Source organism: Lactuca virosa, chromosome 6, assembly GCF_052849685.1.
Source record: "Lactuca virosa cultivar CGN04683 chromosome 6, Lactuca_virosa_CGN04683_v6, whole genome shotgun sequence".
NCBI lineage: Eukaryota > Viridiplantae > Streptophyta > Magnoliopsida > Asterales > Asteraceae > Lactuca > Lactuca virosa.
This window is the reverse complement of record NC_136431.1, coordinates 235,808,864-235,834,679: the sequence shown is the minus strand read 5'-3', so window position 1 is coordinate 235,834,679 and position 25,816 is coordinate 235,808,864. Positions and strand designations below refer to the sequence as shown.

Below are 25,816 nucleotides of genomic sequence, written 5' to 3'. Positions count from 1 at the left end.
GAAATTGTAAAAAGATTGCTTATATACAATGAGCTAATTTCTATGTACTTATTTTAAAAGAAAAACACATCACATTTCTCTACACAAAATGATATATAAAATCAACTAATTAACTCGTTATAGAGACTCCTACTAAAAATATCTTAGGATTCTTAAACACCAAGCAAAAGGAAAGCATAATAATTTAATCAAACTTTTCAAAAAGCTAATGTCATTTTCTTATTTACTATTGCCTGCAATAATTAAACTTCATTTATATCATTTTAATTTACTTTAGCCTTTTTCTCCGATTCTAATGTATTTTTATAAAAGAACTAACCATGCATACAGGTTTTTTGTGCTATTATATATCAAATAAATTAATAACGAAGAGAAAACGGTGAAAAAGTAGTTGTTCTTATTGTGTTTATGTGTAGACCTAGTTTTGACCAATAGTTATCAATGTAGATAACTTTATAGAAACATATTTCCAAATATTATAATATATTTTTATACCAATCTAGAATAATCATAATACATTTTGTGGATGGTGGAAATAATTTAAAGCGACTTTATCCCTTTCCACTAACCTGGTTATATTTATTTATTATGTTAATGCATTTAATTCCTTGTCTATAAAACCCCCGCATAATATTTACATATTTTCCATCTTTATTGTTATTCAAGATTTTCCATTCTCCATTTGCTCATGCATCAATAGGTCTCTCTATATGCACACCGTAAAATTTTGTAATTTGTTTTTAATTTTGTTTAAAGGTTGTTTGATATATCTTTTATTAGTTTGATAAGAGTTTTGGTGAGATTACCCAAACTCATACTCTACTGAAGGATAGCATAATTAAAAGTCTTTTTATTTGGTTCTATACTTATGCTATGCTTCTTATGGACATATAATTAAGCGATTGAGTATCACTCATTCAACAACCAATATGATATCGTTTTGTTTTGCAAAAAGACTGGTTTCAACATAGGAAGTCGGGACTTTCTAATTACAGTAATTGACCTTACTAGTTGTATAATTTACGCATTTTTTTTTACTATATTAGGATTTGCATATAAATATGGCACCAACATCAACCCAATTTTCCACTTCGTCAAGAATGGGAACATATGATCCACTTCACCATGTTAGCATGTCGAACGGCATCTTCGATGATCACATGAACACGAAGAAGAGCCATACCATCACCAGTCAACCCGAATCAACAAAACTAACCAACAATGTAGGAGAACATATATATTATTTTATGAATTTTCATCGTACGGATGATCATCTTTACCCTGTATTTACATTTTACAGATATAATTCTTTTTGTCGTGTTCTTTAGATGGAGTACACTTCTCAAGAATCATTAGAATCTTATCGGGAGTCGGATAAGAACATTTCAGATAAGGTAACTTATTTCATTTGATTATGTAATAATATATATATATATATATATATATATATATATATATATATATATATATGTATATATATATATATATATATATATATATATATATATATATGAGATCTTATGATATTTAAAAATAATGTGCTGCTAGAGATGAGTTTTAATATGTTAATTAATGTATTTCAGTTTCAACGACGATTAGCACAAAACCGTGAAGCTGCACGAAAAAGTCGTTTAAAGAAAAAGGTATGGAAAAACATTTTGGTTTCAAGTGATTATAATTTGATATTTTTAATTAGCATGATCTTTTTGTCTCGTTTGTGTAGGCCTACGTTCGAGAATTGGAATCAGGGCGTCTAAAGTTGGAAAAACTGGAGCATGAAATCAAGAGGACTCGACAACAGGTTAAAGAGAATCCTGCTATGCAAAAACTTTGAGACACTAAAATTTGTCGCTAAAGCATGTTTCTGTCGATATAGTGTCGCTAGATTTGTTCTCTGGACTTTGTGTGTAAACTTCTTGTTATTGTCTTGATTACAGGTTACGTATGTGGATCCACCAAATGTAGGCCATGGTGAATTACATGGTAATGTCAACTTGAGTGTATATGATTTCGTATTTTTTTTTCTGCATGAATACTTTTGTACTCAACATTGCAAAATCTTTTGAAACGGTTCTCATGTGTAGGGATTGCTACATTTGTGGGTAAGTATGATTTATGGGTTGTTGAGCAACATAAAAAGGAGAGTGAACTTATGACTATCCTACAAACCGATGTAAGTGATGATGAGCTTCGGATAGTCTTAGATGGTGTTATAGACCGCTACCAAGATCTTTTCTGGATGAAAGCTGATGCTGCAAAGGTCGATGCCTTTAATTTGTTATATGGGTCGTGGAGGTCTCCTATTGAGAGGTTGTTTGAATGGCTTGGTGGATTCCGACCCTCCGAGGTTCTATATGTAAGTCCTTAAATCATAACCTCACCAATCAAATTTGTCCAACAACTAGTTACATACATACCACATTGGTTTATGTTTATGCAAAATGCTGTTTTTCCACAACCCCTAATATACCTAACGCACACCACCCTATATAGAAAACATCATTACATGAGATGTAAATCATATACACAAGAATCTACTAGGTGGTCCCAATGCCTACAAATAACTCAATCCATATTGGAATTAATTAAAACTCCAACACTGCGACTGCTGAATCTTATGTTCTGATAATGATCTTTTGGTTTTGACAGATACTAATGCCATGGTTTGAGCCGTTAACAGATACACAAATCGTGAATTTATCCAAGCTTAGACACACATGTCGACAAGCCGAAGATGCATTAACTCAAGGAATTGATAAACTTGAACAAACGTTGGCTCAAAGCGTCGCTATTAACATAACGGAAAGTGCAAATTGCAACACTTGGATGATTTCGGCAATGGAGGAGCTCCAAGCACTCGAAAACTTCTTAAACCAGGTAAATACTAATTGCTCGAGGTCTTGTTGATTTTTAGAAATTTCAGATGTTGAAAATATTAAAATTTACAGGCGGATCATCTTCGATATCGAACGCTACAACAAATGTCACGAGTCTTGACAAATCGTCAGGCAGCAAAAGGGTTGCTTGCATTGGGCGAGTATTTCCAACGTCTTCGTGTACTAAATTCACTTTGGTCTGCTAGACCTCATGGATTAGATTTCGTTGTTGGTCAAAAAATGTAAATGCAGTTTATAGCAATATATATATATATATATATATATATATATATATATATATATATATATATATATATATATATATATATATATATATATATATACAATACTTATTTTAACGGTATGTGTTCCACTCTAACGTGTTGAAGTTTTAAAGATTCGAAAAATATGTTCCTCCCCTAGAGTTGACGTTCAAGTCTATAGACATCGGTGTAATTTAGGATTAAAATAGGAGCCGTTCAAAAAATAAAGTTCATCGAAAGGTCGCTTACTTAATAAATGAGCATACATAAACAAGAGTTTGTGTTCGTATAGCTAAACTAACGAACACGAACAATAGTCCCGTTTGTTCATTAACATTTATGTATGTTTCGTGGAAATGGGTTTATTGGCTTACTGAAATAGAGGATGGAAAATATGATTTTTGCACAGATCTGGGATGTTCATGGCGGCTAGGGTTTCTTGGTGGTGATGCATCGTGTGCGCTAGGGCTTGCTTTAACATCTGATTTTTGCATCTAGTTTTGAAAACTGATTTATGAATGTTCTTGGATAGATTAGTGCTTTTGTAATATGATTTTGAATGTTTTATGTGCTTTAAAATCGATGAACATTCAAAGATAGATTGTTGATTTCTAATTTGATTTTGGTTATCAATGTTTAATATTTGATGATTCATAGCTGATCAACTTTTCTTTTACAAGAAGATAAAACAAAAAACAAAAATGATTTCTAATTTTCTATTCTTTATAATGGTGGAATCTGATGGTGGTGGTGACAGGAGGGGGTGATAGTAGCTGCAGGTGGTGGTTCTGGAAAGAATAGTGGAGGGTGGTGATTTAGATGCTCGGAGTAGATGCAGAAAGCTTCAGGTTCTAATGGAGAGAGAGGGAGGAGAGAGAGAGAGAGAAAAAAAAATTTCTTTTTTATTTTTCTTTTAATTGTAAAAGTATTTGAATAAATAAAAAAACTGAAAAAGTAAAAACAAAGGGCAAAATGGTCATTATTAAAAAATTTAAAGTAAATTGGACCAAAATGGCAAGAAAATGAAAACCTTTGGACCATAAATGCTAGTCCAAACTTGTTTGGCCCAAAGTAGCAATTTCGACCTAACCATAGGGACCATTCTTGCAACTTTGTCTTTCTAAAAACGTGATTTCCGATATGTGTGGATTGGTCGAAAACCTTGAAATTTGTTGCTGAAACTTTTTCTAATAGTCCTTGAGACGACCCACACCGCTTTGTATCAAGAGTATGATATAAAATGTTAATTAGTACACAGTGGAGGTGAGATCATTATATAAGAGCTTTGAGTTCACAGAGAATCCAATCCACATTGGAAATTTGCTGATATTCATACCTTAGCATGTTACGTCCCATATTTCAAAGGCAAATTTTCATTTTTATTTATTTAAAATATAAGTCTTACAAAACATCACAATTCATTATTATATAAAAGAGTATCTTAGGGCCTTTCCACGGTATGATGAACAACCTGCAAAGTAGTTATTCAACAACTGTAAGCCGAGCCTTAGTGAATTCCCTCAAAATATTCCACACCACAAAACATATACAATGCATACACACAATGACCTTCAACATATAGTTGGTCCGCCCTTCGACCTTCAACATATAACTGGTTTGTCCATTTTGCCTACAACATATAGCTGGTCCGCATCTTGGCCTTTAACATGAAGCTAGTCTGCCCAAGTCTATTAACCTTCAGCACGAGGTTGGTCCACCCTCAACTCCATATATAATGACATACATATATAACAACAATCCACATAACATGCAACTAACTATCCCAGTCTAATTGCCTAAGTGCATACTATAGGGTAACTATATCCTAACATACATAGGATACATACTGGAGTATACAATATATTGAGACGAACTCACCTTGACAGTTTCTCAAGGGATAAATAGTTAACTGGACACTTCGATTGACGAGCATCACTCCAACGCGAATCTACCTATATTACTATAGTTTATTAGTTCCTATGGGAATCTGTAATGTAGACTTGACCTACTAATAATCCCAATGAATACCGATAGTTCTATCAAATAAAGATCGGCCAGGCCGGACAGTTGGGAGGCTGGATCATTTCGGCGTATAACTTTTCTGAAATCCAACAACCAAGCCAACGTGGCCATTCTAGGCACCTCTTCAGTAAGTAGATCAATCAGTATTTTGACTTCGAATTACTGATAAATCTTTTTTATAGGTTCATAATAATGACTTATGACTATAAATATAAGTTACACAAAAATCCAGAGAGTGTAGCTCAACTTATAGAGGTTTTAGCGAAAACCGGTAAATATACGCGGACAAAATCCCGACTCGAACACTTTTATTTTCTGAGAACTCCGGGACCTTAGAACCTTACTAAAATATCCTAAAATTTGGGAGAAAGTTGGACTCGAAGGAACTGAAGAGATTATAGAGAGATATAGAGAATTTAAGGTGAGAATGCATGAATTTCGGAGGAGTATTTGTAAGGGAGATGGAGGTGTGTTGCGCAAGGCCAAGGGGCATGCCATGCACTTGGTCCTTGCTGGCTCCTATGTCATTTTGACACATGTCGCGCTCCGGTTCCTCCACACCTCTTTCTTCTAGAAGGTGACATTTGTAATGCCCGCAGATTCGGGCTAGTCTATTAAGACATATTTAACGTTAAAAATGACTTTTTCATGGAAGATTATTTAGGATAAATAACCTTAACCAAAGTTATAGTGTATGTGACAAGGGTTCCGTACATATAAGGAACGCTAAAATCCGACTTCGTATGAAGAAGTTATGCTTCTTCGTAGTTTCGCGATTAAACCGACACGGTTCTACGTATCGTAAAAAGTGAGTTTTCGATAGATTACTTTTTAGCCTAAGTGATCTAAACGAAAGTAGTAGTAGTCGTTAAATCGAGAGCATGCATATAGAGACCGTTCAAATCTGACTTCGTAAGAGGAAGTTATGATTTTTTGAAGTTTCAACGCATCACTATACAACTCAGAAACCGAAGTAGAGATCGGTTGATTGTTAGGAAAAACAATCTAAATGATAGTTGAAGATCTCATCCATATGGTTCCGTCGATATAAAGACATCCGAGAACGGATATCATATGAGAAAGTTATGAATTTTTAACGGACTTTAACAGTTTAAGCTTGTTAAAAATATAACTTTAAAAATAAATTCAAAATTAGCCGACGGGGTCTAAATGAAAGTTGTATATCTCATTAAGAGATTTCCGAGGATATAAAGAACGTCGAATACATAGCTCGTATGAAGAAGTTACGACATTTTGAAAATTAGGAAATTCGCGTGTAAAGTGCGTCACACGCACTGATGACATGACACCATTAGAGGGCGCCACGTGGCATGGTCGGGAGCCGCTTCCTCCTAGATACTCGTCTACGTGTCCCCAAAATAACACGGAACGTGAATCCATAAGAGTGTGACACATGTCACCTTCTAGAAGGGGGACGAGGTGGGCGAACGACGACACGACACGTGACATAAGCCCAATGGAGCCACCCAGGCCTTAGTACGCGGCACACATACCTAGAGTGCGTGACACACAAGTTTTTTCTTGTCTATAAATATATGGTTTCGTATATTCTTTCACCTCTACACCTCTACACACTTTCTCTCTCGAGCGATCTTACCTTTTAAGCCATTTTCTCTCGTTTCCGACCTACATCGAAGCCCTGCGACACCCCTGAGTACTCATCTGAGTAATATCCTTCGAGTAGGAGATTCCGAGTCAGTATTTTGTCCTCTTGGATTTCGGTTTTCATCAAGAACCTCTATAAGTTAAGCTACACTTAGTTCATGTTAAGTGTAACTTTTAATTATAGTCATAGTCGTTATTATGAATCTATAATTAAGGTTTATCAGTAATTTCAAGTCGTTATACTGATCGATCTACTTATGAAAGTGATGTCTAGGCTGGATTTAGTGAGGTGTTTAAAGTGGGATTTCCAAACAGTATACTCTGTATACCAAACAGACCCTACCTCTGATATGATCGTACCTGATTATTCCTTATTTTGATCTTGAAGTAGACTTTAGGATTGTTGAGGAATATAAACCCTTAGGATAATAGTTCCATGAAATATGAAATTAGACTAAGACTTAGCCTTATGTACATCTAGGTCTTTTGGAAAAAAGGTGTAAGGCGAAGCTCTGCCCAATTCACCAATCACCAGACACCTTGTCAAGTGATTGCATAGTCCCCTTCATGAACATGATTTAATACAAGTATAATTAAAGTAGTAAATATCTAATGGAAGTCTTACGTGAATTATATGCTTATTGCCTGGATTATATGTTAATATATGTATATACTATGCTATGTGCGGACATGATATGGTTCTATTTTATGTTAGGATAAACATATAATATTATATAATAATATTCAAGGTAAAAATTGTTGAGAAGATAAATTATTAATAATACTTGTTAACGTATGGTCCATTAGCATGGCCCAGAAATCAAGACTTAGAGCGCCAACCAAGGCTGGTGCTCTCTTGGCGCTCGCTTGCCAGCCTTGTCTAGCGCTCACGCCTGGCTCTCGCCCAACGCCCGCTCCCGGCGCTCGCCTGACGACCCTAAGAGGCCTTACCCAACTCCTTGCTAGCTGGGCATGAGTTGAGCTGGCCCAAGGCTTGACCTAACTCTCTCTTGACCTAATTATCCCATATAAATAGAACATAATCTCCTCCATAGAGGGAGAGCTTCCCTTGGACCTTTCCTGGGACCTAAACCCAAGAGCCTCCATGGACAAACACACACCAAACACACCAAGATGGTTTTCTTCGGCTAGGAAGAACCATCCCATCTCTACCAACCGATCTAACTTGATCGTTGGAGCTTGCTCCCAGGGCACAATCCCTGGGGCAACTCTAATGACTTTGCAGTAACTGCCGCTTAGGTATCTCATCGGAAACTCGCTGACAGCACCGACTCTAGATCTTTGATCTGGATCCAACACAGAAGACCTGACAGCCTGAGTACATGTCGCACCATTATGATTATTAATACCTAATACTCTTATGGAATATATATATATATATATATATATATATATATATATATATATATATATATATATATATATATGATGCAACATCGACCTTCGGCGATTCTGCTGGTCTTCTGCTGCAGCAGAGATCTGGACATCATAGAGCAAAGTCGTTAGAACCGTCCCAAGGACTGTGCCCCAGGAGCAGGCTCTGACGATCAAGTTAGATCAGTTTGGCGGATGAGATGGTTCTTCATAGCTGGAGAGAACCATCTTGGTGCTAGGGGTAGTGTATGGTGGCTGACGGCAGAGGGTGGCGGGTGCGCACCAGGCAAGGCTGGCGGGCGAGCGCCAGTCAAGGGAGCGTCATGCATGGCTGACAAGGGAGCCCCCAACAAGACTGGCAAGGGAGCGCCAGGCAAGGCTGGTGTCACAACTTGCATTTTTAGCTAGGAAATTCTGTTTTCATGTAAACCTCAGCTCTTGTAAGACTTGTACTTTAAGTAAAAACCATGCTATATGCTAAAATGAAATCATCTATTTGAATCAAAACTCCGGAGTAAAGTTCAAAATCTAATACAATACATCTCACATATTCAACTATGGGTTGAAAACCCTAAAAATCCCGGTTCAAGTTTAGTATGGACTAGGATCCCCTTATTGGGCCTAATGGACCAGTAATTTTCAATTTGGCTATTTTGGGCCAAGAAACCCAATCTGGGCTCTAATTGGACCCACATCCATCAAACTAAAGCATTTTAGGTCATGTGGGCCTAGAAAAATTCATTTTATCCCTAATGGGCCATGATGGGCCGTGAATGGTTTCATAAGCCCTAACGGGCCGTAAACTATATTCATGGGCTTCATTGGCCGTGAACCCTCATAAGGGCCCAATGCAAAAATCTTCATCTTGGGCCTCATAAATTCAAACTAAATCAAGAAAGGGCCCAAACTCATTCATCCTCTCTTTTCCTTTCCCCATTCTCGGTCCTACAACAAAATAAAAAAAAGGGAAAAACAAATGGGAGGGAAATGGGGTGACACCTCATCAATACTTGGTGGATATCCATGCAAGAGTGCATGTATCCATGCAACTCTCACATCATCCTCTTCAAAAGTCAACCTTTCTCCTCTCTCTTATCTTTCTCTAACTCTCGGCCTTTCTCTCACTCTCCAACCTCACCCACCATTTCAAACTCAACATAATTTCTCTCAACTTTCAACACTCATCCATTCTCAATCTCTCAAGGAATTCGTGAGTCTTAGGAGTGTTTTCAAGAAGATCACTTCAAGTTTCACATTGTGGTAAGATCTTACAAACTCAAGTGATATACTTACTTTTAAACTCAATCACTCCTCTTACACACATGTTTTTCGTGAATCATGTTTCCTAGAACCTCCTAAGTTCGAAAACCTTCTCAAGAAGCTTGCTAGGGCCGAGATCTTCTCATTTCCTCACCAAAAACCGAGAACTTTAAAGAAAAGTGAGTTCATACCCCCCATTTTCGATTTTTATTTTGTTTTGAGGGAGAATACAAGTTGTTTTGTGTAGATCTATGTGTGTATGCATGATTTTGTGTGTTTTTCTAGTTATATATATATATATATATATATATGTATATATATATATATATATATATATATATATATATATATATGTGTGTTTATGTGTTCAAAACTTCATGAACTTAAAGATCTACTAAAAGATGGTGATAATGGTATGACATAACACTTATTTCAACTCATCTTACAAGAAAAAGGTTTTAAATACATCTAGATTATTTGAAGCTAAGAAAAACTTTATGAAAGGGGCTAAAATTGACAAAATGACAAAAGTAAGAGTTATTTATGTAACTCACAGCTAGTAAGGGGTTCAAAATGAAATTTTTGCTAAACAAAGGCTAATCTCGACATTTAAGACCTTACAAGGACTAAAAATGTAAACATTTTCATAAATGGGCCTTATTTGGGCTTCTCACGGTTTTGGGCCCAAAGATTGTAATTTTTGATCCTTTGTGGGCTTAAATGTCACTTTCAAGAAAATTGTGCCAAAAATGTAAATTTTTCATAAGAAGGGTTAAAGTTATGAAAATATACAAGTTTGGGCCAAAATGATTAAATTTTCTATAATGGGCCGAATATGTATATTTTTATAAAAATCAAGCCAAAAATGATATTTTTGACAAAAGTGAGTTAAAAATGTTATTTTTACAAAAACTAACCTTAAATACAAGTTTTGTCCAAAAAGGGGCCTAAAATGTAATTTTTACTAAAATTGGGCCTTAATTGTAAATTTTTGGCTTAACGGGCCAAGAATGTCATTTTTACAATAAGTAGGCTTTTATGCCATTTTGGTGAATAATTGAACTAATACAAGCAAGAAAATAACAAACGGACTAATTTCGCATTCTCATATTATTGGGCCTTAGTGGCCCGATTATATGCTTGATAGGTCCTGAATACTATTTACATGTTTATTGGGCTTCATTGACCCATTAACATGCTTGACGGACCTTGGATACCTTCTGCGTGCTATTTGGGCATGTAAATACCTTACATGTGAAATGGGCCTTAGTTGTCCTTTTACATATATTTTGGGCCCATGTTATATAATCTCCTTCCTATCGGGCCTGGAAATGACTTACATGTTTAGTGAGCCTTAGTGGTTCACTTACATGGTTCATTGGGCCTGGAATGTGTTTATATGTTTCTCTTCGCGTAAATTCGATTAAGGATCTAGTGAGACGTGTCGGTTGAGACCTATTGAGTGTACGATCGTAGCATGTAGTTATAACCAGAGTCTCTTGGAGGGAGAGTGGGGATTTGTGTATAGATCTATACGGGGATGACCCCCACACTTGAGCTGTTCGCTACGGTTAGACTAAACCAGTCTAGGGTGACGAAACCTTATTCTATTTTCCGTCGGCGTTCACAAACGCCAAGATAGGCGAAATTGTCATTATCTAGTATGGTTATGACGGCTCACTTAGAGGAATTAACATTATGAAATTTACGGGAGACTATTCTTTTCCTTATTTTACAGGAAACATAGGGTTGTCTGGGGGCATTCTATTTACATTCTCTTCATTCACTTTTGGCATTCCATTAAACAACAACACACATGCATTAATACAAAATCAGACATAAACATACCAAACTATTTTAAGAAAATATAGGATTTTCTTGTGATTGCAAAGTTATACAAATCATTTTCTCAAACATGCTTATGAACTCACCAACATTTTTATGTTGACCTTTTTAAATTAACTTGTATTCTCAGGAAACCGTTGAAGCAGGTTGGGATGAACAAACTAATGGATGTTTTGTTATATTTCTATTTCATCAGACTTTAATTATTTTGGCATGTAATATTCAAACACAATACTCGATGTAAACAATGTACGTTGTAATATTACATGTCTGGTGATGATGATGTTATGTTTCTATTATATACTTTGTGATGATACTACAAGGATGAAGTCACGCGCAAGCCCCCGGACGTTTCCGCCGTCTGGTTCGGGGATGTGACATATTGGTATCAGAGCATTGTTTATAGTGAACTGGCATATCTAATCATACAGGATATGCAACTATAAATACAATGGGACTAAAACACTCTGAATAAAATGCATACCTAGGTGTACATTAAAACTATAACACTAAAAGTCTCTGGGAGAAATTGAACACCGTGGTTAAACCCGGACAGTTATGTAGCTGTATTGGGGATAAATTGAACACCGTGGTTAAACCCGGACACTAAAACTATAACACTAAAACTATAACACTAAAACTATAACGTACCACATCAGTACGCTTAGCGTACTCAACCCTTTGGCCGTACGCGCAACTCTTCTGAGTCTATTAAGATGTCCTAGGGCATAAAGTTGGCAACTTTATGCCCTTGCATGCCATATGGGTCCCCAATACTTCATTTCTCCCATTAAGACCATTTTTGAGACCTTAAACTCATGCATGGTCTCAATATAACCTTCAAGATGGCAACTTTATGCATCAAACATGCTCAAGGAGCTTAGATCTAACAATCCTAGTATCTGGAGTTGCTCAACTCAAAAAAGAGGGTCTAAGAACCAAAAATGGACTTCATAACAAAATACTAACTCAAACTAGCAAAAGAGATGGCAAGGTTTCGACTTTTTACCTACAGAAGTTCCTCAAGATGAATTAGATGCAGGATCTAGAAGCTCAATAACATCCAAAGCTTGGTCACCTCCTTCCTCTTCTTGAACACCCTCTAGAAAAGTCACCAAACACACCTTTAAGCTCAAAACTCAAAAGTTCTTGCAAAAATACGATTTAAGGACGAAATGAGGCTATGGAGGCTGATTGGGTTTGGTCCAAATGATATAAGGTTGTTTAAATAGGGTTCAAGTCAAGAAATTAGGTTTTTAGCCATCTGCAACGTACGCCCCGCGTACCTGCTCGTACGCCCAACGTACGAGCCTCAGCCATTCGATGCTCACACACGCGTACGCTAAGCGTAACCAAACACACAACGTACGGAAGGACCCTTTTTGCCAAAAATGAAATACTTGAGGATAAAAAATGGAATACCTGAATTGGAGTGTTACATGTCACATCCGTATCTTTCCACGCCATCGCGTCTCCGGTGTTGCCACGTCATTAGCGCAGGCGTTTTTTCGTAGATCTTCGGATGACCATAAATTTCGCATAAGAGCTCCGTTTTCGATGTTTTTTATATCACCAGAAAGCTCTCGACAAGATATACAACTTTCATTAAGGCCTCAACAGTTAATTCTTGCTCTATCAAAAATGTATATTTTCATTGGCTTAGACTGCTACGATTGCTGCGAGATTCATAACTTCCTCTCGTGAAGTTAGATTTGGGCATTCTAAATATGTACGCTCTCGGTTTTACAACTACTACAAATTTCATTTAGATTACTTAAGCTAATAAGCCACCCATCTAAAACTCACTTTTTCGATACGTTGAGCCGCGTCAGTTTAAACACAAAACTTCGAAGAAGCATAACTTCTTACTACAAAGTCGGATTTAGGCGCTCTATATATTTATGGAAATCGTATTGACGTTTCCTACGTGTCCATGATAATTATTTTGGCTCAAGATTAATATATTTTTATTTCGTATTTTATAATAATTACACTCTACGACTATGGTAAAAATGGGATGTTACATAGCATGCATTTTCATTCCCCTTTTTTCGGATAACAAATGTTATGTGAGAACATATCATATTCTGTTTGACGTATATTAATTAAGGACTGATGTCCTGTTAGACATGTTCATTATCATCTCAACTTCTCCCGAATCAACGATCTGTTCCTTGGCCTCATCTAAAACCACCTGATTTGAACTCCAACGCCATAATGTTCACACAGTGTAGTTTCTCGAATCTCTTCCTTTGTTTCGATCACCTTTGTTCCAAGAGGCATCTCCACCGACCAAGAAAACAAATCCACCCGTTTCATTATTTCCTTTCAACCTGCCAAACGAACTGAATCTAAAGCCACCTGATTTGATGGATCCTTCCTGCCCGCTTTTCACGTACTTATGTCGGTATCCCCTTATCAGGAACAAACGATTAAGAACTAAGAAATCCCCACAACATCCACCATGCGATAACACCTTAAAAGTCGTTAGAAATCGCATGACATCCGTTCCAGCCATCTGTTTTTGCTAAAGTCACTTCATTGGACTACCCTCGGTGTGTAGACAAAACCCCAAACAACCACCAAAGCTACCTTTAATGGCCACCCCATGCTGCCACCATCGCTGCCTTTTTCGACTATTTTCATCCACCCATTTTCAAAACCGACACCACAACTAGAACCATTGAGAGATACGCAACAAACCCATGCTAAGAAAACCTCCGTAGCGTCTTGCCAAGAAAAATTTTCTTTTTATTTGCTGAAATCCTAGCCTCCCCCACTTAGGGGAGGAAGACAAAAGGTTAATTTAAGTAATTGAAGCTAGTAAATTTAATTGTGTTAGAGAGAGAGAGAGAGAGGTGAGGAAGGAGATGACATCGTTAAGGTTGAAGTTGGCGACTGAAGGTGTTGGTGGTGACGACGATGCTAGCGTTCGTTAGGACGGTGACGAAGGTTGTGGTGGATAACACTAGCGTGAGAGATGAAGGACCTACCACGACAGAAATTAAAACCATAAAAAACTTTGGGAAATCTCCAAAAAAGTCCTAAAATTTTACCCTAATTTACGAAAAAATCCCAAACTAAAATTTGTTTACGAAAAAGCATGAATTACCGGTAAAAATGGCGATTTGACCCCTTTTTTTCGGTTTACCGGTTTCATTACTTACCAGTTTCACTAAAGTCCCATTATTTTACCCTAATTTGCGAATAAGTCCCAAACTAAAATTTTGTGATGATTTGGCCGTTTTGTTCATGTAACATACATTTTATCGGTTTCATTGCTGACTCAGACACCTAGTCATTAAATTAGCTGATAAGATAGATACATGGGTTATATAATGCTACATTTACTGTAAAATTTGATATCCATCTCATCGGCTCATTTATGACTATGTATCTAGGTCAGCAATGAAACCAATAAAATGTGTGTTTCCAGGAAAAAAAGGCATAAAATGAGTTGATGTCTCATGAGATGGATATATTGAGTTACATAAGATTAGATACACAATTTGATATTTCTTATATACGTAAAAAATAACGCAATTGTTGCTAGTTTATGTAATTATTACAGTCTTTGTTGGATGCATTTTATGTTCCAAAAGAATATACAATACATCAGGATATCAAGTTTTATGGTAAACATAGCATTATATAACTCACCATATCCATCTCATCATCTCATTTAATGACTAGGCGTCCGGGTCAGCAATGAAACCAGTAAAATGTATGTTACATAGAGAAAATGGTCAAATCATCACTAAATTTTAGTTTAAGACTTATTCGTAAATTAGGATAAAATAATGGGACTTCAATGAAACAGGTAAGTAAAGAAACCGGTAAACCGGGAAAAAGGGATCAAATCGCCATTTTAACCGGTAATTCATGCTTTTTCGCAAACAAAATTTAGTTTGAGACTTTTTCGTAAATTAGGGTAAAAATTTAAGACTTTTCTAGAGATTTCCCAAAAACTTTTCATAAAACCCGAAAAATACTAAATACTAAACTTCGTATTCTAAGGTTGTGTTTGAGAGTGTTTTTAAATATGCTTGTTGGTTTTTTGGAGAAGCCTTCAATTCTTGACTTTTAAAAAAATATTTTTACCTAAAAAATTTGTGTTTACCAACCACTTTTTTAATTAATTAATTTTTTGATAAGCTAATAAATTACCAAATGGCTTCTAACTTAGCAATATCAGATGTTGTCCCCATCTTAAGATTGTGGGTTAAAGTCTCATAGTGGACATAAATAGGGATGAGCAAAGGAACCGACCCGGCTGGAAACGGCCCGAGAACCGAACTTGGTGGAAAATAGGAACCGAACTGGACCGCCGGTTCTACCCTGGTTTCTACCGGTTTTTGTCGTGTCTTCAATGTTGGAACCGACCCTCAAGAAATAGCAATATCGGGTTCTGGTACCGGTTCCGGCCGGTTTCCCGGTTAATATGCTCATCCCTAAACATAAATATATTTAAGAAATAGTTTACAAGTGTATATAAAAAAATCAAAAATTTAATAAATAATTTTAAAAAATAGCTCCCAAACATCCAAAAAGAAAAAAAAAAAAAAAAAAAAACCACACCAGCATTTTATATTAAAAAATAACGTGGCTCCCAAAACATTACATTCTACTGAAAAATTGTAAGATTTCGGTTTTCCTTTTCATTTCCTTCACGCATCTTCAATCTTTAGAAGAAAACCCCAAATCAGAATCCCAAATTTTTGATGATTCTTTCGTAATTGATTTCTTGAAATTAGAACTAGGGTTGCTGAGAATCGAAAGAAAGTTTAAACTCAATGAGCAATTTGAGGGGAATTTGTAGGCCTCATCATGCGGTATACTCATCGATAACATGTTGTTACAGTAGAGCTCGGTGTCGACCTCGATCGATTGTTAGGGTTTCAAATTCGATACGAAACCCTAATAATTCCTCACACCCTCGATTGTCTTCTTCCCGTTCAACAGTTTTCTCTACCGGAATTGATTCATCAGATGGTCGTAAAATTGAACCCTTGTGGGGTGGATTCACTAATCATCAGCGGAGGACGCTAGTTAGGGCAGCTAATTGGACTAACGAGAAATCTCCATACGATACTCTTGGTATATATTTTCATTTTTAATGTTTCTATTACTCTGTAAATTACAAAAAAAAACATGTTCATGTAATAGATCTTTTACAGTTACGCTTTTTGTGTAGTCTAAAAGATTATTAGAACTGAATTGTTATAAAACACCTAAAACTTGATTAAACATGAAGAGTTAGGATTGAATTAAGAGATGAGAATGTACTTTTCTCTCTTGGTATGTTCAAATCTGCACAAATGAATAACAAGATGATGATATAAGGGTATATTAGTAAATTTACCCCATATCTGATGTGTTAAAAATGTAATCACACAGAGCTGGAGGGCGATGCTGATGATGATGAAATAAAGTTGGCATACAGACGTTTAGCAAAGTTCTATCATCCCGATGGTTTGTCCTTGTTTACTTTCCTTGTAGTTTCTAAATGGTAATAGGGTTTTTTTTTTTTTTTTTTTTTTTTCTTGGCTTATGAATGAATATACATGCTTATTTATTTATTTTTATTTTTTTTTCTTAAATAAATTAAATTCCGTAACTATCCTTTAAGTAGTCTATCTGATTTTGTGTTTGTAGTTTATGATGGCAGAGGGTCTCTTGAGGAAGGAGAAACTGCTGAAGCTCGATTCATCAAGATTCAAGCAGCCTATGAGTTGCTAATAGATAGTGATCAAAGAAGAAAATATGATATGGAAAACCGTGTCAATCCAATGAAGGTAATCATCAATGATTTTAGTATCAATCTTTTGTTTGTGGAAAAGACGTAAATACCCTTGTCAAGTTGTGATTTTGGTATTTTAAATTTCGATCATTGATACTTGCTGACGTGGCAGGCATCTCAAGCATGGATGGAGTGGCTGATGAAAAAGCGGAAGGCTTTTGATCAACGTGGTGACATGGCAATTGTTGCTTGGGCAGAACAACAACAACAAGAGTTAAATATCCGTGTTCGGCGCCTCTCACGTTCAAAGGTATTGATTTTATTTCATATTTAATAAATTAATTATTTAAAAATAGATTAATGATATATGGAATTATAGATTGATCCTGATGAGGAAAGAAGAATTCTTGCGAAAGAGAAGAAGGCATCAATGGAGAATTTCAATAATACTTTGAAAAGGCATACGCTTGTGTTGAGGAAGAGGGATTTGATGAGAAAGAAGGCAGATGAAGAGAAGAAAAAACTCATCATAAGTAAACTTTTAGCAGCCGAGGGTCTTGAGCTCGCGTCAGATGAAGATGATGCGTCATCGTAGGGGTATTTTCGGTATTTGATAAAAAAAAATACTTAATAGGGGGGTATATTTGATTAATAGCGTAAGTTGTTGTATTGTATATATATGGCTTACAAGATACAATACAAGCATAATGTATCTTTTTCAAGTTCTTTCAACTTTGCTTCTATACATTTATGCTGCATTTGTTACATGGACAATACTACCGGACGAGATGGTATTGAAGCTTTTTTAGGATTGTTTATGATAAAAAAGATCGAAAGGTAAAAGAAAATTCAACATGAAGGAAACAACTTAAATGTGCTTGAAGTTTGTGATTTTGTAAATGATAATATTGCACTGAATTACTAGAGATAAGTAATTTATAGGTGAAATAGGGATTTGATTCAAAATGTTAAGAGAGAATTGTAATGGATTAAAGAAAAATCAATGTTAGTTATACATGTGAGGAGCTCATGTATTCACCTTACATGAAAAAAAGCATTTGACCATAAGTGGATTATTTTCATATGTTGTATATATATATATATATATATATATATATATATATATATATATATATATATATATATATATATATATATATATATATATATATATTCCTATTCTAATAAATGAATAGTTTTAATCTCCTTTTGCCAAGTGTCACTCTAATACAATTCCTTATTAGTATTATGTCATGTCATGTGTCATGTAGATATATTAGGCAACTCATTTCAAAATTCAAATTTACATTTTCCAATTATGATTTTAAATTTGAAGTTATAACAACTTTAAAAAGTTGATATATCTCTTAATTAATAATTTATTAAAATGATTTATTTAAAATAATTGATTAATAATTATAAATTTTTATTATAAAAGTTTAATTAATTTTATAACCTGTGGTTTCATGGGTTATAAACTAGTGTATATATATATATATATATATATATATATATATATATATATATATATATTGCCAATGAGGAATCCTTGTGTATGTATTTAAGTGTACAATAAGAGGAAGATTTTAGATATCCAAGTCTTCAATAAAGGTGAGTAACATGGGTACATTCGCATGATATCGTCATACAGTGCAAATGAGGTAAGTCAATTGTATATAGTTTCTTAAGTAGGGCTATTGTATACACAAGAATTTGTTGAATAGAGCATATATTATATGGTTTCTAGAGTAGGATCATACACATAGATTCTTAAGTAGAGCGTATAGTAGGGTTATATAGAAAAGGTTTATTGTAGATTATATATCAATTTATTTCTTGAGTAGGTCCATATATACATTATTCTTGAGTAAAAACATACCGGTCAGGATCTTAGGTTGTGTCATGAGAGGAGTCTAGTGCGAGTTACACTATGATATTGAGCAAATCATGTGTTGCATTACATTGAGCATTCATGAACGAATAGCTTTATAGCTTCAATCCTATTTGTCTTCCTTCTTGCTGTTGCATATCCAACTCATGTTACAGTTGTGACTGTTGTTCTCTTGATCTACTCAATTGGTCAAGGAAGCTTTTCTAATGGTATGCCTCTAGGAGTTTCTGGTACTTTCAACTTCATGATTGTATTCCAGGCTGAACATAACATCCTTATGCACCCGAAACTGATTCTAAGGAATTATCAACATGAGCTACGAAAACACAAAAGCAAGAACGATCGAAATTAGCTCGAATATGGGACTCGTTAGGGAACAGATGCTTTTAACTATTGATTTACGTAATTGGAAGTAACCAATTAGGTTTACGACGAAACCTAGAAATCGATCAATGATCCAATTTGAGTCATTGCCGACCTGAGCGATTTCGATCACCTAGCAAGCCTTTTGTTTGAACCTTGATCGAATGTGTAGGATAGGTGGGAGGTGGTGACACATAACGACTATCATTGGTTTTCAAAGAAAGTAAACTTCTAAGATTTACATGAGATAAAGGTAAGATAATTCTTTCTGGCCTTAACTGAAGGGGGGGGGGGGGGCAACACTAACTTTATCTTCATCTCTTATAATTTAGGAGATTGCCATTGTCACTACTTGTACGTGACCCCATCGGCTCGAGCTTGCTTGATTTCCCAACACCAACTAACAAGTTTTGATCAATAGAGGGATAGGTACATCCAAAAGAGAAGTTCACATCCCCGTCGCTTTCGTCCGTGTAAAGAGTCTCGAATCACTTTGTACCCCATCTCCATGATTTCCTTGGCATCATATGACCATTACCTGTCCGCCTTGAACTACTACGCCTGCGCATACCTTTTGCTTAATGTCCTCCCTTTCCTTTTGTATGGTACTAAAACAGAAAAGTGGATGCCTAGATGAAAAAGAAAGAGGATGAAAAAGAAAGAGGTTGGTTCTTCCTAAATGCTCCAATAAACATGCCTACACCCATCCCGTCTAGAGAATGATATGATTAACCGAGAGTACTTATAAAACTCGAAACTGAACTAAGGGTTTGATCTGCGGCCTCCATTTTTGTTTAATCTTTTGTAAAATTAAAGATAGGCGGTGAAGAAAACAAGAGTATGCTCTTGCGCTAACTCGCTAGCTCAGAACTTATTTCATTCCTATCCAAATAGCCCATTTCAGCAGTACGATCCCGTACTTTCAATACCAATATTGAATTCCCTAACTCTCAAACTTAAAATACACCAGCTCAACCTTCGCGTTTTGAGGCTTCCTCTACCCATATCTTTATGTGCCCGCAACACTTCCATATGGAGAAAGATAGGCTTTCCACGTTCCATCAATAACACCTAACCTATGTTGAAGATCCCTCATTGCACACTTTAGATATCATTAAGACCTTTAGTTTAGGAGTCATAACAAATAAGAAGCAAGACCTGCTCCCTCCCATCCCAGGAATAATTGAGAGACTTAACCCAACACCTTACGACACGAGCTGACGACAACTATGCCGCAGTCAAAAATACATATTTATGGATATGTACTAAGCTTACATCATTTATTTTTACATTTCAACTTCACCAGTGAAGTTTATTATGGACTTTATTGTGTTGAGATATTTATACTTACTAAGCTTCATGTTTATATGTATTATATTAGCATGCATTTTAGGTGATAAACTTAGGGACGAGAGGAAGGGGAGCATAAATCTTAGCTAGAGATGTAGCTATATATTAGTCAAAACATATTGGTGACTTATGTGAGTTTCTATTTAGGGTCAAAATGAAATAACTATTGTTTGGATACAAATGATTGTGATTATGATTTTCAAACTATTTGGGGTTAAAATGAATTAATTGTGATACTTCAAGTGATCATTTTCTGATTTCACAACAAAATATTTTCTTAACTCGGTCACCATATTAATATGTTATAGAGCAGAATAATGAAATACAAATACATAAGGAATAGAAACAGAAAACTACAAGAAGAAGATGGAAACATAACTCAATATGCAAGAGTTTGAATAAGAAGATGATCTATGATAGAGATGTCAAGTACATGTTGAGGAAGAGATAGTCGATAGTGGTGTTAACATAGATCAAAGATGTGGCGATGCATGATGACGATGACGCAGAGCGATAGGAGGCGACATGGTATGATAGTGTCGGCGATGAAGAAGGGATGTTACCCGTACATGGTTTAGGTTATCGTTTCTTAATCGAGGGAGTGGGGAGTGCTATTTAGATCACCAGTTTCTTAGAGCTTAGATTAAAATGGGGTGGGGGTAGGGGTGGGGGGCGGGGGGAATCAAGAGCGAAAAAGAAATTTTAATATATTTTATTTATTCTTATTCATAAGATTAGCTATTTTATGTAATTTTTTCAATAAAATAAAACATTGTTGATTTCTTATTTAGTTTTTTTAGTTTTTTGTTTGTTTGTTTGTTTCTTGAAATTTTGGGATGTAAAAGTGGAGGTTGGGGGGGGGGGGACGAGGTACGGGGGGAAGAGATAAGAGAAAAGCAGTCGCCACATATAAATTCAAATGTCATAAAACATGTCATAGAATAATAATAATGTCAGAGTACAAATCCCATAAATCCCATATGCGGAAAATTGTGTGTTTGTGATGCGCTGCTACTGTGTCGGCTCCTTCCCCTTCGTTGTACCTGAAACAAAACTGAAAACTGTAAGCACGAAGCTTAGTGAGTTCCCCCATCATGCCACATACCATACTATACACATACTGTCAGGCATATCTGGGTGCCCGACCTACCCTGCTAGGCATACCGGGGTGCCTAACCTACCCCTGTCAAACATACCGGGGTGTCCGACCTACCCCTCCGGTTATCTTCCCGATTACGGGGGACTATTTCACCCCTACCACTACCTCATAATAACATATCATAATCATATTGTCTAGCATAGCTGGGTACTATACTACCCCTTTGGCCCTATCGACCGGTGACCGGGGACTATTCCCCTTACTACCACTATCACATAACATCATATTATACTAGCATGTAAAACACATCAGATAGCAGAAAACCCAAGTAATTATCACAAAGACAACTACTCAACATACAATCCCTACTAGTGGGTCGGCATTGTGGCCGTATACCCACTTCTATTGGAAGGTAACTCACCTCAATATCGTGCAGTCTGAATTGTCCTCGATGTCGGGATCAACTCCTCTCAACTCCTACACATAACACCCTTCCTTAATTCACCATTACATACTCTTAACCCTTAGAAGGGTTACTTAGGTCAAAGCCAAAGTCAAGGTCAACCCTTGGTCAAAGTCAACTCTAGGTCAAAGTCAACGTATGGTTGACTCGAATCGCCGAGTTGACACCACAACTCGCCGAGTCCCCAAATCCTTAAAGCACTAAAACCCCGACCCTACTCGTCGAGCCTTCCACTCACTCGTCGAGTTCTCCTTAATACCAAGTTAGGACATATATCAACTGACTCGTCGAGTTCATCTTTGAACTCGTCGAGTCCTCCTTCATGCAAGAAGGCACATTTAGCCATAGACTCGCCAAGTTCCTTATGAACTCGTTGAGTTCGTCTTCATGCAGTTGGGACTTGCCTTGAACTCGCCGAGTTCTGATCTTGAATTCGCCGAGTTCCATGATTTCCAGGTCCAGTTTCACATGTAACTTGTTGAGTCCTCTTCTAGACTCAACCAGTTCGATCAAAACAGAAAAGGGTTGGGGAGCCATACCCCGACTCGTCGAGTCTCATGCACGACTCACCGAGTCCCCCAAGGTCCATGTCCATACAGTTGATTTCAGTCGGGTTTAACACATCCAAAACATAGATCTAGTCTCCTAGGGTCCATAATACACGTAAAGTTACAAACTTGACGTTCATGCATGGGGTTTTTGGCTCAAAAGGCCCTAAAATGGAGTTTATATGATGCATGGGACTCCCATGTAGGCCTGTCGAAAAACCCCGAAACCCGTTCTACCCACACGACCCGTTCTGAATTCGGGTAGAATGGGTCGGGTAGAACGGATAACGGGTATGAACATTCGGGTAATAGGTTAACCCGATAATAATATAGGTCGGGTTTTAGGTATGAATATTTATTTTCGGGTATACCCGAATTCGTTTTTTAAATAATACCAAATATACAATGCAGTCACGTACGCATACTTCAAATAAAACAAAACCCTTCGTTTCCTTCTTATGAACGACGGCTCGACAGTCGACGCAAACTTGCAAAGGGAATACGACGCTGAAGCTGAAGTCCTAAACCGTCATCACAATTCTCAGTTTCTCACTATCGCACGGAATGGAATTAAAAAAGTACATAACATATTATAATGATTTGTATTTTTATTATATATGTACTTGTTAATTATATGAAGTATTTTCCTACCCGATTCTTTATTAAACCAACCAACATGTAAAAATAAAAAAAATAATAAAAAAAATTTATCAATAAATGTCATTTAAGAAATTTTCGGGTATACCCGATAATTACCCGACCCGACCTCAAACCTGAATACCCGAAACCCGAAAACCCGAATTATAATATAGGTTGGGTATCGGGTATTATTTTCTTAAGGAAATACCCGTTCTACCCGACCCGTTCTACCCGAAACCCGAAAATTTTACCCGTTCGACACCCCTACCCATGGCCATAAAGTTGGCACCTTTATGCCATGGGAACCCCTAATGGTTCCAGATCTTAAGTCATATCCCTTTATAATCACAAAATCCCAAATATGGCACTTCTAAGGCTTAGAAAAGGTAGAAATGAACCCTAACTAGGGATCTAAGAGATAAATGGTCAAGGTTTTAGCTTTATACCTCAAATGAGCTTGCAATGTGTCAAAACCTCTGGATCTTCTTGCTTCCTCTTGATCTCTCAAGCTTCCTTCTCCTTCTCCAACTTCAAACACACACAAATGGCACCAAAAAGCTCAAGAACACTCAATAAATGATTAAGGTTTCGAGTTAGGGCTTTTCTGGACTGGGAGGGACGATGGAGGCTGGGTTGGGACAAGTTAAGGCGTTTAAATAGGGTGCAAACCCTAAATATTAGGGTTTCATCCAGACAGTCCTACTCGCCGAGTCGGGCTCCCGACTCGTCGAGTAGGTTACTTAAAACCCGCGTCCAAAGTCTTGTCTACTTGACGAGTTGGCCCTCCAACTCGTCGAGTCCCAGTGTAAAAACTGTTGGATAAGGTGTCTAAGTCCATAACTATTTCTGGTATGTACTTGACCCGACCCGGCATGGTCAATTTGGGTTGCATGGCACCATGCAATTGGATAAACTAAAATGAGAGAAATAACACTTATGGTTTATTAATATATTATAAGTTCTAATATATTAATAATATTATTTAATTAGTTTGTTCAAGAATTAATTTAGAATTAATTAAGTGATCAAAAGATAACTAATTAAATATATGGGTAGATTATGTAAATTTTCCATATCTTATATAGTGGGCTAAGAGGCTCCATGGATTATCAAGTTGGGTTCCACCCATAGGATGCTCCATGGGAGTTACAAACCCATGGGTCATGGAAATGAAGAGTCATGACACATTAGGGTTTACATGGTGTAACCCTAGATGTGTCAACACTATATAAGAAACCTATTCTCTCTAAAGTCATTCCAAAAGCATTTGGTGTTGTGTGAAGCAACACATAAGAAACAAGAGGGCTAGGCCGATTTTAGAAGTGTGTATTCTCTCTAAAGTCATTCCAAAAGCATTTGGTGTTGTGTGAAGCATTTGAGGCATCACACTTGGGGTGCTAGGCTCACAAGGTTTCAAGGATCATAAGCAACAACAAGGTAAGTTATTCTATCTTTCATGCAAGTTAAAATTTGTTCCCCATGTATGCTAGATAGGAATATAACCTTGGAATTCAACTTTGCATGATAATTAGACAAACATAGATCCAAGGTTATTAGGGTTGCATGTACACTTAGGAAGTGTTAGAATGCTCAAAACCCATTAGTGGTATCAGAGCCTGGTTCGTTTGTTGTTTTTTTTTTGTGTGCAAACAGCTTGGAAAAAAAATCATTTTTTTGTTTTCTGCTCGTATGAAAGTTTGCACATTTGTTGCTGGAAATGGACTAGAAACATTACCCTAAACTGTTTTGATGTTTTAAAGCTTGTTTTAGATGGTGTAATGTTTATGCTAATCCATTTACAATGGCAATTATTAAAATTACAAGTTTTTTTTAAGTGTAATTTTTGATTCTTGAAAGTGTTCATATTCATGATCTTGAACTTATGAAGATTAGATGATCATAGGAATTGTTTGTAACCTTCATGGTAGTTTAATTCATGATCATAATGTGTTTTAATGGAGTCCATAACTTGTCCTCAAGTTATGGAAAACCAAAAGTCTCACTTTTATTAAAGCCATTAAAAGAACACAAGAGTTATAAAAATGAAGAGTCTTCATTTTTATTACTCAATTAATTCATAAGTTATAAGAAATGAAAAGTTTTGGAAGTTTACAAAACTTGCCCTCAAGTTTTGGAACATGTAAAGTCTTGATTAAAACTTTAGTTCCAACCCTTAGAATTTTAAAAGTTAAAATTCAACCCTTATACTTTATAATATTATAAGTTACTTATATATATATATATATATATATATATATATATATATATATATATATATATATATATATATATATATATATATATATATATATATATGTATAACGTCAAGTCGTCTTACCGCTAGTACGCCTCATTCACGAAGCCGGTCTATAAGGGGGGTATAAGGTTGTTGCCTATAAAATGGCAACTTAATGGGTGTCCACTCTCACCCACCGC

The 25,816-nt window shown here is 36.1% G+C and overlaps 2 protein-coding genes across 3 annotated transcripts; both read left to right on the top strand.

The window, feature by feature from the left end:
- The first annotated feature begins 627 nt into the window (after nt 1-627).
- TGA7 (bZIP transcription factor family protein) lies at nt 628-3,163 on the top strand. Of its 2 annotated transcripts, none has more exons than XM_079054281.1 (9): nt 628-700; nt 1,047-1,223; nt 1,329-1,394; nt 1,584-1,643; nt 1,724-1,801; nt 1,938-1,983; nt 2,085-2,356; nt 2,650-2,877; nt 2,949-3,163. In XM_079054281.1, exons 2-9 carry the CDS (start codon nt 1,062-1,064, stop codon nt 3,120-3,122), a joined length of 1,086 nt encoding a protein of 361 aa, XP_078910407.1. In that variant the 5' UTR covers nt 628-700; nt 1,047-1,061; the 3' UTR covers nt 3,123-3,163. The 2 variants fall into 2 exon arrangements, with proteins under 2 accessions (XP_078910407.1, XP_078910406.1); XM_079054280.1 differs by having other exon boundaries at nt 684-719.
- A 12,741-nt stretch (nt 3,164-15,904) lies between these two features.
- Nucleotides 15,905-17,759, top strand: LOC145118497 (Chaperone DnaJ-domain superfamily protein). Its single transcript, XM_079054200.1, has 5 exons — nt 15,905-16,384; nt 16,685-16,759; nt 16,943-17,082; nt 17,200-17,337; nt 17,407-17,759. Exons 1-5 carry the CDS (start codon nt 16,081-16,083, stop codon nt 17,620-17,622), a joined length of 873 nt encoding a protein of 290 aa, XP_078910326.1. The 5' UTR covers nt 15,905-16,080; the 3' UTR covers nt 17,623-17,759.
- The last annotated feature ends 8,057 nt before the right edge of the window (nt 17,760-25,816 follow it).

Bases quoted from the DNA above. Each gene is read 5' to 3' on its own strand.
- TGA7 (XM_079054280.1), top strand. The intron at 1,395-1,583 runs GTAACTTATTTC...AATGTATTTCAG, and splicing joins ATAAGAACATTTCAGATAAG to TTTCAACGACGATTAGCACA. The intron at 2,878-2,948 runs GTAAATACTAAT...TAAAATTTACAG, and splicing joins TCGAAAACTTCTTAAACCAG to GCGGATCATCTTCGATATCG.
- LOC145118497 (XM_079054200.1), top strand. From the start codon at position 16,081: ATGAGCAATTTGAGGGGAATTTGTAGGCCTCATCATGCGGTATACTCA. The intron at 16,760-16,942 runs GTTTGTCCTTGT...TTGTGTTTGTAG, and splicing joins AAAGTTCTATCATCCCGATG to TTTATGATGGCAGAGGGTCT. The intron at 17,083-17,199 runs GTAATCATCAAT...CTGACGTGGCAG, and splicing joins ACCGTGTCAATCCAATGAAG to GCATCTCAAGCATGGATGGA.